The sequence below is a fragment of the Sciurus vulgaris genome (assembly GCF_902686455.1).
Source record: "Sciurus vulgaris genome assembly, chromosome: 11".
Taxonomy (NCBI): domain Eukaryota; kingdom Metazoa; phylum Chordata; class Mammalia; order Rodentia; family Sciuridae; genus Sciurus; species Sciurus vulgaris.
The window spans coordinates 9,274,012-9,289,271 of NC_136472.1; the positions used below are offsets into that span (position 1 = coordinate 9,274,012).

At 58.9% G+C, this 15,260-nt stretch overlaps 1 protein-coding gene across 3 annotated transcripts; it reads right to left on the minus strand.

The window, feature by feature from the left end:
* Window positions 1–3,629: 3,629 nt before the first annotated feature.
* Window positions 3,630–14,190, minus strand: RPS6KA4 (ribosomal protein S6 kinase A4). Of its 3 annotated transcripts, none has more exons than XM_079104067.1 (17): window positions 13,706–14,190; window positions 13,546–13,617; window positions 12,650–12,868; window positions 12,442–12,557; window positions 11,791–11,898; window positions 11,502–11,582; window positions 11,314–11,417; window positions 11,061–11,211; window positions 8,683–8,847; window positions 6,926–7,054; window positions 6,615–6,748; window positions 6,414–6,507; window positions 5,826–5,999; window positions 5,553–5,747; window positions 5,068–5,227; window positions 4,713–4,876; window positions 3,630–4,507 (listed from the first exon to the last, which is right to left on the minus strand). In XM_079104067.1, exons 1-17 carry the CDS (start codon window positions 13,758–13,760, stop codon window positions 4,313–4,315), a joined length of 2,316 nt encoding a protein of 771 aa, XP_078960193.1. In that variant the 5' UTR covers window positions 13,761–14,190; the 3' UTR covers window positions 3,630–4,312. The 3 variants fall into 3 exon arrangements, with proteins under 3 accessions (XP_078960193.1, XP_078960194.1, XP_078960195.1); XM_079104068.1 differs by having other exon boundaries at window positions 13,592–13,617; window positions 13,706–13,827; XM_079104069.1 differs by lacking the exon at window positions 12,650–12,868.
* Window positions 14,191–15,260: the final 1,070 nt, after the last annotated feature.

Genomic DNA, 15,260 nt, shown 5'->3' on the forward strand with positions numbered 1-15,260 from the left:
CAGTCACACTCACACACACACACTTTCACACTCATTCACACACTCACAGTCACACTCACACACACACACAAACTCACACTCACACAACTCACACACACACTCACACTCACACGTTCACACTCATTCACACACTCACATTCACACTCACACACACATTCACACACACTCACACACACATTCACACACACTCACACATTCACACACTCACAAATATACTCACACTCACACTCACACCTACCCTTTGTCTTGCTTTCTGGTGCTGGAATAGAACCCAGGGTGCTCTGCCACCACGCTACACGCCCAGCCCTTTTTATTTCATTTTAAGACAGGGTCTCGCTAAGTTGCTGCGGCTGAACCATTAATTTTGCTTCCAGGAAACGTGTCCCAGGGAAATATCTGGACAGGTGAGCAAAGGTGTAGGTCCAAGGATGTTCACGCAGTACTGCGGAAGACCGCGAGGCATTGAGGACGGGCCAGTAGCCGAAAATAGAAGCAACAGGAATGGACGGTGGCGTCCCCCTGCCAGGGAGCATTGTGTGGCTACAGAAAATAATCGGAAAATATCATCATTGACATAGAAAGATAATCACAGTCAATTGGTGAGTTTGAGACAGGCTACAAGACTCACATATTGATGCCATTTCAATTAAAATCTGTATCAATAAAAAAAAATCTGCACATGCATACATCAAAATGTCAAGGAACAGAGATTATCTGCGGAGACTAAAGCTAGACGATTTTTCATTTTCCTTTCTTTTGTATTTTCTGACAAATACAAAATCAGTCAATTAATGTTCCATTAATGTGGTGTGTGTGTGTGTGTGTGTGTGTGTGTGTGTGTGTGTGTGAGGCTGGAGATGGAACTCAAGGTATCCCGCATGCCAGACGAGGGCTCTGGCACTGAGCTACGTGCAGCCCCAAATTTCATTACATACATACTCGTTTGACTCCGCTAGAAGGCGACATAGGAACTGGTACCATTGGCTACTTCTAGGAACAGGGACTTGGTGGCTGAGGGTCAGGTCACTGGACTGTTCTTCTCTATGTATTCCTTTGTGTCCTTTGGATTTCAAATCACATCAATGTGTTTTCTTTTCCCAGATATAAATTAAATTTACATTTTGAAACAAAAAATAAAACATTTCAGGGGCATTTTTGACCCTTCACAAAATCCATTTTTGTGCAGCAGTGAATGTGAAAGGAGACTTTATATCAGAGTCACAAACTCAAATAGCGAAAGGTGTCAGGGAGAAAAACGAGGGGCAGAGCCAGTGCAAGCAACAGGGAGGAGCGGTGACTGCGGCACCATGGAAAGCAGAGAAGAGGTCCCTCCGTGGTGGCAGCGTGACTCTGCTTGGGCTGATTAGACCACACGGGAAGACAGCCCCAGGCCGCCAGTCCTTCCAGTTGATCCATAGAAGACAGACAAACACATTTGTTGTAAAACACGTGCTGCGTCCCCCCAAAACAAGCCTCTGCCAGCCTGGCACAGGCCTGTTTGCAATGACTTCACTTTTGCAGAACTTTCTTATTCAGAGCCCAAAGAACACTAGGGAGAAGCAACTTGCCCACAGTTAAACAGCGGCTCCCACAGAGCAGTCTAAACCCCGCGCCCCGGCTGCGGTTCTAACCACAATTAGTTCACAGTGGCTTGAAGGGAGCTGGAGGTCGACAGGGCTCTTGGTCTCTCTCAGGGCGTGGGCATTTTTAGGGAGCAAGAGGAGAAATCAGGCCCAAGGCAGGAGGGGAGCTTGCCCAGCTCCTCCAAAAAAAAGATGGCCTCTGTGTGAGACTGAGCTGGTCAGAGGCCAACGTCAAGGCGAGAAGCAGCTGTCCAGGGCTGGAGGTATGGGGCACCAGCGTAGCATGCATGCGGTTCCATTCCCAGCAAAAGTGGAAGAGAAGGAGGGCGGAAGGAAGAGGGAGCCCAACCACCAGACTCTGGCCTGTGCCCACCCTGACCCCTCCAGGTTCCCACCCTGGCCAGCCTGGAGCCCAATACACCCGTCACCCATCAGCAGGATCCCAGCCCCACGGGGTAGAGGCAGGATTCCGGTCAAGGCTGAGTCTGAGCCCTGAGCAGCCTCCCTCCTCAGGGCCACTTCCCAGTTCCTTCAGCTGTGAAATGAAGCGCAGGTCCCCTCTTTCACAGCGCAGCTGTGAATTACAAGGGGTGGGAGGTGAAGAAGTTGCAGAGGAGACCGTTCTTCACTCACCCAATTGGCAAAGATGTTTAAAGTGCCACACCCAGCGCTCGTGAGAGTGGGGCAACGGGACATTTTCCTGTCCTTAAACGCGATCACCGCGTGAAGTGTGAGGGGGCTCCCACACTGCAAGACTCCCTAAATCACAATGCGGGCTCGGTGGCTGAACCCTGCGCTCACATCTGCTAACCCTCTGTTCCTCCTGCTGACAGATGGGAAGCCCAGGGCTACGAGGTGACCTGCTCATGTGGCACATCCATAACTCAGGCAGCAGAAGTAGAGACATCTTCCCCTCCCATCCTCCTGAAAGTCTTGTCCTGGGCCCCTTCCTGCCTTCTCAGATCACCAGGATGGGACGCAGCTGGGCACCCCATGACCCCAACTTGATCCACTTCCACAGGGTGCCACTCGCCCACCCAGACAGCAGTGGTTGCTAAAGGTCTTTGCACTGATTTTGGCACTTCTGGGGTCCCAGCTCAGATCCTCGGGTCTCAGGTCCCTTCTGGTCCAAAAGGTAAGATCCACCATGAAACAGTCCCACAGGGTAGCTAAGTAAGGAGGAGGCAACCTAGGGGCTCAGACGGGCCCTGGGGTGGGGCTGGCAGGATAGCCACATTATGTGGGCAAAAGGTCCTGACCTGGGACACCAGCAAAGGTGCTCAGGCCACCGCTGCCCTGTGGTCACAACCACCAGCAAGGGTCACCCAGTAAGGAGTCTCAGACACTCCATGAGAGGGAACCACCCTTTGATGCTGTGATCACTGTGAGGTCCACAGGGGCAAGCCTGGCCCTGCCGAACTCCCCCTAGCCCACCCACCTTACCCAGCTCCCCTGCAGTGAGCTTCTAAAGGGCAAGTACCCCTTCAGCTCTAACAGCCAATCAGCAGATGGCATCTCTGGCCACAGTGATTGGCTCACAGTAAGCACATGACCTAAGTGCATCCAATCAGAGCATCGCTGGAAACTTCCTCGGGAATGAAATCCAGTGACAGAGGCTATCTAGGCCAAGTCTCCATTTCAATCTGCAGCCCTGGAGCACCTGGCATCCATCAAACGTCCATAAGGAAGGTCCTCCATCAAGGGCATCCCCGAAGAAGCAGAATGAAGAGCGGGGACTGGGATACAGGGTCCTGATCATGTTTGATTCTGGATCAGGCCTCACCTGAAGCTAGTTACAAGAGCCTAAAAAATCCTGTATGTGTCTTAAGCCATTTTAGGTTGAGTTTTCTATCACCTACAACCAAGAGAACCCTGAGCTATCCAGATACACACCAAGATGAAAGCTGGACCTTGCTGTTCATGTCAAAAGCCAAGGACAAAGGGCTTCTTGGCCCAGAAGGATCTGCGGGTCCCTCCCCTGAGTCCCAGACTCTGTTGGCTGTATCCTGCCCCAGGAACAAACACGGGCACAAGTGCCACACACAGTACTGGATGGACTTTTATTTAAGTCAAAGGCACAGCCTGGAAGGGCTGAGGCAGTGACCGTGGATGCCCAGCCCACACCCCCATGGCCCCACCCTGGGCCAGGAGCAGCTGTGCCAAAGGGGGGTGGGTGGTGAGAAAGGGGCCTCCCCTCTAGGGGTCGCCAACTTCCTTAGTCCCAATAGGGCAGAAGCAGGTGACATAAAGTGAGGCAGAAATGCTTCCGGGGCCCCAGGGTCTCTCCCTCAGTCCCCACAACACAGGTCTTTGGTGGACATAATTGCACAGACAGTCCATAAAGTGACAGCTTGAGGAGCGCATCCCCCACCCCGCTCCAGGAGCAAGGCCTCAAGCAGGGAGGGGTCCCAGGTTCTCGCCAGTGGCAAGCCAGCGCTTAGGACCGGGAGAGGAGCCCCTCTGCTGGAGCAGCCCCAGGGCGGGGTCTTCCGCAGGCGGGGCAGTGTCCGGAGAGGGATGCGGCACGCGCTCCCGGCACGCCCCTCCGTCCCTGCATCCCTAACTCTATCTGGTAAGACATAAAAAATTCTCTGCTTATAAAAATACTTCTGCTCTGTCTGGGAGTGGGGTGCGGGGAGGGGGAAGGGGCGATTCCCGGGCATGGGGTGGAGCTGCTGGCAGAAGCCGGGTCCCAGCTCCTCTGGGCAAGGGGGTCACAGTGGTCGGGGCTAGGAGGGGGGCAGGGGGCCGTTGGCTCGGCGGGAGGCCCCCTTGGCGGCGGCGGCCCGGCCTGGGGCGGCAGGCGCGGGGGAGCCGCGGCGGGAGGCGGCCGCGCTCCGCAGCTTCTGCTTGCGCCGCTTGGCGAGCGGCGCGTTCTCCACGCTCTTCAGGAAGAAGCCCTCGCGCTTGCCGCGGTTGAACGCCTGGTGGGAAGGAAGGGTGAGAGCCCCACCTGGGCCCCGCTCCCCGATCCTAGCCGGCCCTCCACCCACTAGGTCAGGACCTGCAGGCCCTTCACCCCAGCCTCCCAGAGGTCAGGACCCCAAAGCACCCGAGGCCGGGCTCTGGCTCCGCCACCTCCCCGCCCCAGCCTGAGGCTCCGCCCACCCCGCCGGCCCCGCCCCTTACCATGAAGGTGGCATTGAGCCCGGAGCGCACCGCGGGCCCGGAGGACTCTAGCACGTCCGGTGTCCGAAGTGGGGGCGAGGAGCGCGCGCTGCCGTCCTGCAGCCACGAGCTACCCCGCAGCCCCTCGAGCTTCAGCCTCTTGGCGGGGTCCACAGTCAGGAGCCCTGGAGGAGGGACAGGGAAGTGTGGGAAAGGGGTTGTGTGGAGGCCGCACCCCAGAGAGATCCAAACAACCCCTCTCCTCCCCATCCATGCCCCAACCAGGACACCGGACCCAGTGACCTGCCTGCCCCAGAATAAATAACCATATGACCTCCCCCTCCCCAACCATGAATGGTGACCTCCAGCTGCGCACCTCGGACCAGCTCCTTGGCTTCCTCTGACACGCCCTGCCAGGCTTCGCCGTCAAGAGAGAAGCGCCCCTCGCGGATCTTGCACATGATCTCGGCTGCCTGGCTCTGCCCGCCCTGGCCTGAGGCCCCCTGGAAGGGGACCTGCCCCGACAGCATCATGTACTAGGAGGAGGTGGGGGAGTAAGACCTTACAAGCTGCAGGGCCCAGGTTGACCCCTAAGCCCACCCACAGAACCATCGCCTCCACCTCGGGTAACTCTTGAGACCTAGCATGATGAGCTGATTTCTACCCCTGTCACACGGATGCCTCAACCCCACCGCGAGGCCACCCTGTATTTAGGAAGACCCCCGATCTCCGTCTTAGACGCAACCCAGCCATTCCCACTAAAGCGACCTGGTCCCCTGCCTCATGCCACTCCCCAATCAGGAAGACCTACAACCCAGGCTTGGGCAATCCTGAAACCTTCTTGGGGACCTTGCCCCATACCAGAATGACGCCCAGGCTCCAGAGGTCGCAGGACTCGTCGTAACCCTGCTGCGCCAGCAGCTCGGGGGCGGCGTACTGCAGCGTGAAGCAGGGCGTCTGCATGGGCCCAGCGGGGCTCTGCGGCCGCAGCCGCGCGAACCCAAAATCGATGATCTTCACCGGAGCCCCGGGCGTGTCATCCGCGTACAGGATGTTCTGAGAGGGCAGCGGGTGGCAGTTAGCTGCAGCCTTCCCGCGCCAACCCCTGCCCTAGAGCCGAGGTCCCTCGCCCACCTCGGGCTTGAGGTCGCGGTGCACCACGCCCGCCTCCTCGTGCATGAAGCTCACGGCCGACACCAGGCTGCGCAGGATCTGGCTCGCCTCCGACTCGCTGAAGTGCCGCTTCTTGCGGATGTGCTCCAGCAGCTCCCCGCCCCGCAGCAGCTCCAGGACCAGATAGGTGTGCAGCTGCGGGTGGCGTGGAGGGCCACGGTCACCACGCCCCCACTGACCGATCCCAGCCAGGCCCGTCCCCGGTCCTAGGAGCCCTCATGTTCCAGCCCTGATCTTAATACCACCCGCAAGAACCACGCTCAGGCCTCACCTCAAGTTCTCGGCCCCTATCCCGCCCAGGAACCCCTCCTCGGACCACTTTAAAGCCAGGCCCCCTAAATCCTAACACCCTACACGTCCTCCTCTCCATAGCTCCGCCTTGCAGTCCTCTGCCCTACTGCCCTCAAATCCCATCCTCCGCCTCTCGGGTCCCTTCAGGCCCCCAAGGACCCCACATCGGCCCCTACGCCCCGCCCACGGAGCCCTCAGGCCCCTCCTCCTGGTCTCTTCTCGGCGTCCCTGCGATCGCCCCAGCCCGGAAACCGTCACCTGGTCTTGATGGACCTCGTGCAGATTCACCACGTTCGGGTGCGTCTGGCACAGCCTTAGGGCGGCCACTTCGCGCTGCGTGTTAGCCTCCAGCCTGGGGAGCGGGGCAGCGGAATTAGAGGGCCCTCTGCGGCCCTGCTCCGTGGTCACGGTTCTGCCAGCCCCTCCAACCCAGGCCACTTGGCTGGGGATCGCTCCCACCTGCGACTGAGGATCTTGACGGCAAACTCCTGGCCGCTCTGGCGCTGGCGGCAGCGACGACACACAGAGAAGCTGCCCTGACCCAGGGCGGGCTCGCGAAGATCCAGCTCATACTGCTGGAAGAATGGCGAGTCCTGGAGGCAAAGGGGGCGCGTCAGAGGCCCACCCTGGAGCCCCACGGCCACGTCAAGACCCACCTGGAAGAGGCTCAGGACCTCACCAAAGTCACACTGGGGGCACCTGGTGCACCCAGGCCATACTCCCCAGACGCCTGACGCCCAAAGCTGTTTCCCCAGCCCAGCCCAGCCCACCTGCATCATGGCACTCCTGGCCACAGCCGCCCGGCCTGGTGGGTCTCCAGCACCAGGGGCCTCCAGAACATCAGTCATCACCGCGTTGTTGTGGTCGAAGAGGATCGATGGCGCCACGAAGGAGTACCCCTGCAAGGCGGGGTCAAGGACGCTTAGGCTGGCCGAAGGCCCAGACCTGAGCGGGGTAGGCAGACCAAAGACCTGGACAAGGGGGCTGTGGGCGACGTCCCCTTGCATCCTGGAGCACAGAGGTGTGTGGGCGCGTTTCTTGCGCCTGGTTTTGTGATCATTTGGGGCCAAGTCCATCCCACCAGTCTGACTCCACCTTTCCCAACACAATGAGCTCCCTCCCAAAGTACCTGGCACAGGCTAGTGACCAAGAAAAGGACAGGCAAGAGCCTGAAGGGGCTGTGGCCTGCCGTCATACACACTGGCTCATGAGAGGTCAGCTCTGCTGAGGGAAAAAAAAATTCTTCCCTTTCAAACCAGACTCGGCCCACTGAGCAAGGCAGGGCCACTGAGGACGTGCAGAGAAACCCTGAGTCCCCCTTTCCTCAGGCCCTGGGAGCCGGCAATTTCAGAGATTTTCAAGGGTCATTTTAATTCTGTGTCCCACTGTGCACTCTAATGCAAGCTGCACGCAGGCAGGACCTTCATCTGTTAGGTCCACTGATATGTCCCCAGTGCCCAGGTCAGTGCCTGGCATGCTCCAGGTATTCAATACACATTTCTGAATTATTACATAAATGAATGGAAATTAACCAATGATTAACAGAAGCGAACTTTCTCATCAGACTGGGACAACACAACAAGGAACGATCAGGCAGAGTTGTCAATCCTAGAGTTTCAGGCAGCAGGCTCGTCCATCCTTCCATCCTCAATACTGGTCTATTTTTTTTTTTTTTTTTGAGGGTGGGGGCACTCGGCCACTGAGCCACATCCCCAGCTCTATTTTGAATTTTATTTAGAGACAGGGTCTCACTGAGTTGCTCAGCCTCACTTTTGCTGAGGCTGGCTTTGAACTCATGATCCTCCTGCCTCAGCCTCCCAAGCCACTGGGATTACAGGTGGGCACCACCGCGCATGGCCACAATACTGGTCTACTCTTATTGGCTATGTATGGACCATGTCTTACAGGCTGGGTCCCAGAGCTGGGCCTAGAGACACAGGAATTAAACACACAGTCCCACCTCCAGGGAGCATCCAGACCACCCAGGATACAGCATGACAAACTGCCCAGTAGAAGGTGCCATCTGCAGAGGGCTGGTGCACAGGGAGAGGGTGACCCAGGGGGCCATATGAGTGGACAAGGATGAGCAGGGGAATGGGGACTTGCCAGGTGACCACTGTGGGAGGCAGTTCAGGGAGAGGGAGCAGCATGTGCAAGGGCACAGAGGGGAATCCGGGAGCCTCTGGGCACTTCAGGGGTGCCCCAAAGCATTGGGGAGGATGGCAGCAAGGAGCAAGCTGCGCAATGAGAGGGGCCTGCAGAGCCATAGCATAAACGCAGGTGTCCCCTCCTAGGTACCCACAAAAGCAGGTGAGTAATTCAAGACCTATTTGTGTTAAACAAGGAGATGACGGACTAGAAGGGGAATTAACACAAAGTTCAAGCCATGGACCATCAGACACGCTCCCTGCTGCCCTGGTCTCCACAACAGACAACTGCAGGCCCCTGGAAGTGGAGAGGCCTGCAGGGAGGCCGGGTCCCCACAGTCAGCCAGGGCAGGGGCAGGTGGGGATCCAGGAGTTCTCACCTGAAAGATTCGAGGGTCCCCAGGCGGGGGGCTGCCGGGCGGCGAGTAGACAGGCTCCAACCGAGTAAATTCCTCAGCGAAGTTGCCCACATCCAGCTCTGAGCGGATCTGGGGCCGGAATGGGGCTGGGATCTTCCTGGCAGCCAGAGCAGCCCAATCTAGACCCTGGAGAAGAGGAAGAGATCATCAGAGATCAGGGGGCCAGGGGCGGGAGCTGGAGACCCACTTTACTGGTCACCCTCATGAGAAGCTCCCTGACAAGGCAAGGGCATACCTGGCATGTGGGGCGGGCAGCTGTTCTACCCACCTCCCCAGCTCCCACCAGTAACAGAATCCCTATCTCCTTGGAGAACCACCACGCCATCACACTTAATCAGTTCTGGAACTTGTAATAGAGTTGTCATGAAAAATAAATCTCCACCCTACTGGGAGGAAGTGGATCTGGAACTGCTGAGGACCGGGACCCTCCTGAGGTTTAATGATGAAATCTCCCTGCGAAAAGCAGAACCAGGAAGCAGTTCCGGCACCTGCCTACAGCCTTGCCTGACGTCAGCTCGCCCTTCTTTGGACTTTTCACCTCCTGGAGCGTAAAGATGCCCTTTTGTGTGTAAGCTAGCAGGGAAGAGCCTGTCAACTGCCTGCCACTGCCTCTCGCCCTGTCTTTCCTAACACTGTAGTCACAGTTTTACTCCAGGGGAAATGTACACAACTAAAAGACATTCTTTTACCCTTTCTTGATGTTAGGGATGCCCAATAACGTATAAGCAAAAACTTCTAGGTAGGAGTCCACGAAAAGATCCTCAAGAAGGAGATGGGAGCCAGGCATGGTGGTGCACACCTGTAATCCCAGCAGTTCGGGAGGCTGAGACAGGAGGATCACAAGTTCAAGTCCAGCCTCAGCAATTTAGCAAGGCCCTAGGTAACTTAGCAAGACCCTAGTTCTCAAAAACTAGCAAACTAAAAAATAAAAATGGCTGGGGATGTAGCTCACTGGTGGAATGTCCCTGGGTTAAATCCCTGGTACCAAAACCCAAAAAGGAGCTGGGCAGATGGCAAGTGCCCTTTCTGCCTTTCTTCTTCCTCCTGCTTCTTGCCTAACAAGCGGCCTAACTGCAAAAGCTTCAGCAGCCAGCCTGAGCCACAGAGCAACCCTCAAGTTGGAGGCTACGCGCTAAGAATAAAAGAACCGAAAAAAAGAGAAAAAAAGGGCTTAGATTCCCGAGGACACCTTGACACCATGGAGACACCACTGCACCCGTGGCCGGCCAACCTCTGGACTTCTTTTATGTGAGAACAAAAAATAAAGAAGCCACTGTCCTTTTTAGGTCACTGTCCATCCTGATCTCTGTTGTTAGGGGCCAAATTCTGTTCCAGCAGACACCAACATTGGTTTTTAAACATTTTTTTTTGGGGGGGGGAGTTGTAGATGGACAGCATACCTTTGCTTTATTTGCTTATTTTCATGTGCGGTGCTGAGGACCCCCCAGTGCCTCCCACATGCTAGGCCAGTACGGGTAGCAGAGTTCAGGGCCACAGTGAAGGCCCAGAGTGGGTGGCCTTGTGACCACATCAGATCAGTGGCAAATCTGATCCCACATGTAAAAGAAGACTGTGGCGGCTGAGACGAAGGCATTCAGGTCAACTGGCCCTGGGCTTGAATCTCAGCTGTCACTGCCCGGTTGGTGGCCTTGGGGAAATGACTGATTTTTTCCAAACCTCAGTTTCTGCATCTGGAAGGATGGGGACCATCAGGGGTTCCAAAGGTAACATGAAGCGATGCAAGCAAAGGGTGGCCCCACAGTGGGTGTCCCTGTCACACGGTCCTGGCAGGTGACAACCAGGTCTCACGAGGCAGGTCGCCCGCGTCACTCTCTAATGTGCATGTGCTCTTGACAAGGGAACAACAACCCATGTGGCCTGGTCAGTGGTCCCTCGGGGATACAGGCACAGGACCAGCAGGAACAAAGAGCAGAAGGCGCGGCAGCCGCCGAGAGCCACGAGTGGGACTGCAGTGCCCGTCCAGGCCAGAAGAGACCTGGTCCACAGCTGGCACCCCTCCCAGCGCCCGCCCTTTCCTGTGCCATCTTGGGCAGGCCACCAGCCCTCTCTGGCTCTGTCCTCTAAAAGGGCTGGCCAATCCACTCGCAGGCGCGGCTGTGAGGAACCTGGGGTTCTTTCCCCCGGGACACACCTGCCCAGCTTCCGTGGAGACGGAGGAGCCCAGCCTCTGGGCCTGCCTCGTCCAGCTGAGGGTTTCCAGATAGAGCCAACCTGGCCAGGCTCAGATGGTCCCTCCAGTGTCCCCCCTCCAATCCAGAGCGGCAGCCTGGCCTGGGAATATGAGGGAAGTGTAGGGCCCCTGGGGCCAGAAGCCTCACCTGGAAGAAGGGATGGTTCTTGACCTCCTGTGCCCCCTGGGGCCCCGCACCCAGTCGCTTCTTGGGGTCCTTGCATAGCAGCCGCTGCAGCAGGTCCTGCGCCACGGGCCCAATCCGGGGGGGGAAGGGAGGGGAGCACTTCAGGATCCGTCTGGGAGGATGGGTGGGGCGTCAGGGGCAGCGAGCCCCCCCCAGCCCAGCCCAGGCAGGCCCTGCAGCCCCTCGGCTGCCCTCCGCCGCCAGCCCCACTCACCGGGACACCTCGGCCTGCGTGTTCCTCTCGCCCTCCAGTGTGAAGGGCGAGGCGCCCGTCAGTAGCTCGAAGAGCAGGATGCCCAGGCTCCACCAGTCCACCGCCTGCCAGAGCAGGGCAGGGGTGAGGGCCTGTGGCCTCCCATCTCACGCCCCACCGCTACCAGCCCTGCCTCCCCACCAACCAACCTTGCCGTGCCCCGTCTTGCTGCGGATGATCTCAGGGGCCATGTATTCAATGGTGCCACAGAAGGAGAAGGTCCGCTCTTTCTGGAAGAACAAGAGGACTCACTCATCCATCCAAGCCTCTCCTGCACCCCAGTGGTCCCCAGGGCTCAGCACAGGACTTCTCAACTTGCAAGACTGGAGGGTGACGTGGGGGGAACTCCTAGCTGTTCACTCAGCATCCCCAGAATGCAGACAGGAGACAGGGAAGGGCCTGAATGGGGGAGCACAGCGGGAACGACACTCTGCTCACCTCCTCCGTCAGAAACTCTTTGCTCAGGCCGAAGTCCGTGAGGACAATGTGGCCCTCCGAGTCCAGCAGCACGTTCTCCAGCTTCAGGTCTCGGTAGATGATGCCCAGCTGGCAGGAGTGAGAGGAACACTAAGGCTTCCTCCACTACACCCTCCCAGCTCCTACAGCTCCTCTCTGCACCAGGTCCAAGAGAAAGGAGACCCCGGAGGTCATCTGCCCACCAAGGAAGCACGAGGGCAGGAATGGGCCCAGTGTGAGCCGTACCATTAGATAAAAACACTGAAGATCAAAGGAAATCAAGGAGCAGGGTCCCGTGGGACAGGCCCTAAGGTCCCCAAGAAAGGAGGCTGTGTGACAAGCCTAGGCCTCAGAGACAAGTCAAAAGTCTCCATTTGAGGAAGTTCTGTGAAGGCAGCCCCAAGTTCCTGGTGAGAGGAAAGCCCCTTCCCGGAGGCGCCAGGGGAGGAGACCCCACCAAGCAGCCCTGAGGCTTCCTGCCAGGAGGCCTGGGGAAGCAGCTCTGGTCCCCACCAAGGCCACCCCCCCCCCCGAAGCCCAGGCTGAGAAATGAGGCTGCCTAGTTTGTAGGTGCCTCATTAAGACCAGACCCAGTTCCTACGGCAGCAGTCAGGAAGCCAGGTCTGCACCCACCTTGTGCAGGTGTTCCAAGGCCAGCACGATCTCACCCCCGTATACGCGCACCTCGGCCTCCTTGAAGTACTGGCGCTGGTAGAGGTGGGTGAACATCTCACCGCCGCTCACGTAGTCTGAAGGTGCACTGGTTGTTAGACTCTCCACCCGGCTCGGGTGGCCTCACCGGCCCCCATTCCCCCAAGTTGGTAGGTGGCAGTGCCCTCACCCAGAATGAGGTGCAGCTTGGCATCAGTCTGGAAGGCGTAGTGCAGCGTGACCAGGAAGGGTGCCTGGCGCACCAGCTCCAGCACGGAGCGCTCGGTGCGCGTGTGCTCCTGCGTCTTGGCGCGCTGCACCAGCGCCGCCTTCCGCAGAACCTTCATGGCATACAACTTCCCCGCGTCGTGCCCGCCCGCCTTCCGCACCAGGAACACCTTCCCGTAGGCTGTGGGAGCAGCGAGTAGGTGGAGGGTGGGCTGAGTGGAAGGACGGTGCAGGTGGGTGGGAGTGGGGGTGATGCCAACCCAGAAGCGTGTGTGCGCTGCGGGGGGGAGGCAGCTGTGCCAAATGCTGGCAGAGCCTTCTAAGGAGAAGGTGTGCACAGCCCAGAAGGGTGCTCAGCAACACCAGAGAAGGGACGTGCAAACCAGCCTGGGGCGTGTGCAACTCCAGGAGGTGGGGGTGGGGTGGGGCACGTGCAAACCTCCCAAAGCTCAGAGGGATGGGAAAGGATGCAAAGGAAGAAAGGGCGGCAGAGGTGCACTCCTGGCCAGAGGAGGGATGTGCACACCGGGAGAGGGAGTTTGCAAAATACGGAGGGGGCTCTCACGCAGGGGAGGGGCTGTGCAAATCACTTGGAAAGGGTGCAAGATCCCAGGGAGGCTGACGAATCGCTGCAGGGGGCATGCACACGCAGGATCTTGCAGGGAGTAATGATGTCAACGTGGAGCGCCCTGGAAGTGGGCATGAAACCCTGGCACGGTAGGGTGGGGCCGGCTGGGCGAGCTGTGCGGGAAAGGGTGGGGGGCCTCCCGGGGGCCTGGCCCAGGCCCAGGCGGGTGTGCAGGCTGGAGGCCCAAGGCACTACTCCTGGGGCACCTGCTCAGTGGCCAGGGTCCTCACCTCCCGTGCCCAGCACCTTGAGCAGCTCGAAGTTCTCCACGCTCACCTTCTCCTCGTGCCCGGTCAGGTTGGCTGCGGGCACAGGGGGCAAATGAGCCCAGCCAGACCCTGACCCCTCCGCCGCCCGCCTGGGACAGCCACCACCAGGCCCCGCACCCACCTTCGGTGATCCGCAGCTCCACCGCGCAGCCCTCGTCCTCATCCTCGTCCCCCATGGCGGGCGGGTCGCTGGGGCCCGCGCGGCTCGGGCTCCGGGCGGCGCCGGTTACATGGCGGCTCCCGCCGGGGCGGGCGCTTCCTGGTGCCGCCTCCGGGGCCGAGCGGGCGCCGGCACCGCCTCCGACTCCCCGCCCCGCGCGGCCTAAGTCAGGCGGCTGGAACGTGACAGCGCAGGGCTGCGGGTGGGCAGCCCACGGGGGTGCCTAGTGTCCCCAGCCGGGGCGCGCCCCCGGGCTGTGCGCTCAGGAACCCGACTCCACCCGCCCCGGGAACCAAAAGGGCCGCTGCTGGGGACTGCCAGGTGCCGGCCAGGTTGCCTGCTGCAACTGGTGGTGCCCAGAGCCCAGGAGCCTGTGCCCTGGGGAGGGGTGCCCACACAGATAGAGAGCCCTGCCTTCCACTAGTGCCAACCGCGAGGGCAGCCAAGCCACTCCTGTTCAATTCTCTCCATCCCCAGTAAGAGGGAGCCACTTACCACAGGTCACAACCACCACCTCCCCACCCATTTTTCCTTTTTCAGTCCTGGGGACCGAACCCCAGGACCTCGGTCACTGAATTACATCCCCACTCCGCTTATTATTTTTTATTTTGAGACAGTCTCAATAAGTTGCCCAGGCTGGACTTGAGCTTGCCACCCTCCTGCCTCAGCCTCCTGGGCGGCCAGGGTTACAGGCCTGGACGATGCACTCAGAAGCTTCCTCTTTTTGGCCACTCCTTGACCGTTTCCTTGAGAGATGAGCAGCTGAAGCCAGCAGCTGCCCGCACAGCCTCAGACAGCTCTCACTCTGGGTGGTAAGAAGGACTACAGACTGGTAGAGCACTTGCCTGGCATGCACGAGGCCCTGGGTCCAGTTCCCAGCACAAAAATAAAAAAAGGAATACCAAGGCCACACAGGGGGGGAGGGGGGGGGGATGTCCCCTCTCTCCCATCAAGCCCAGAGCCCCTGGCTGACCGGCCTCCAGAGACCACCAAGCAGGGTTGGGAAGCCACCAGAGCCCCAACCCTGAGGCCTATGGGAGAGGGCCCTCAGCTCTGCCCTGACCCCACCTCCTGTGACGCTCAGGCCGAGAGGAGGAAGGAGCCTGGAGAGGGAATGGCCACGCCTCCCAGCAAACCCGCCCCAAAGGCAGCCGCCTCACCTCAGCCTCTAGCAGCCCTACCTTCCCCTGGGTGGCTCCAGGTACTGACTCACATCCTGTCACCGAGCCTAATTGCCTCCTTCTCAGGCATCATCCCAGAGGTCCTGATCAGAGTCCTGATCAGGTGTCCCTCTCACCTCTTGTGGCAGCTCCTGGGACTAGATGACACCCTACCTAGTGAGCTGTGCACTACCCACGAAAGGGCTCAACCCCAAAGGGATGGGGAAAGAAGCTGACAAGGCCGGAAGACATGAAGGGACAGAAGAGGGTGCCCTGGGAGAGGGCGGGGCAGGCCGCGGGGGCATACTACCCCGTGGCCCAGAACCCAGGGCCCAGGCCCTGTCCGTGCTAGCTAC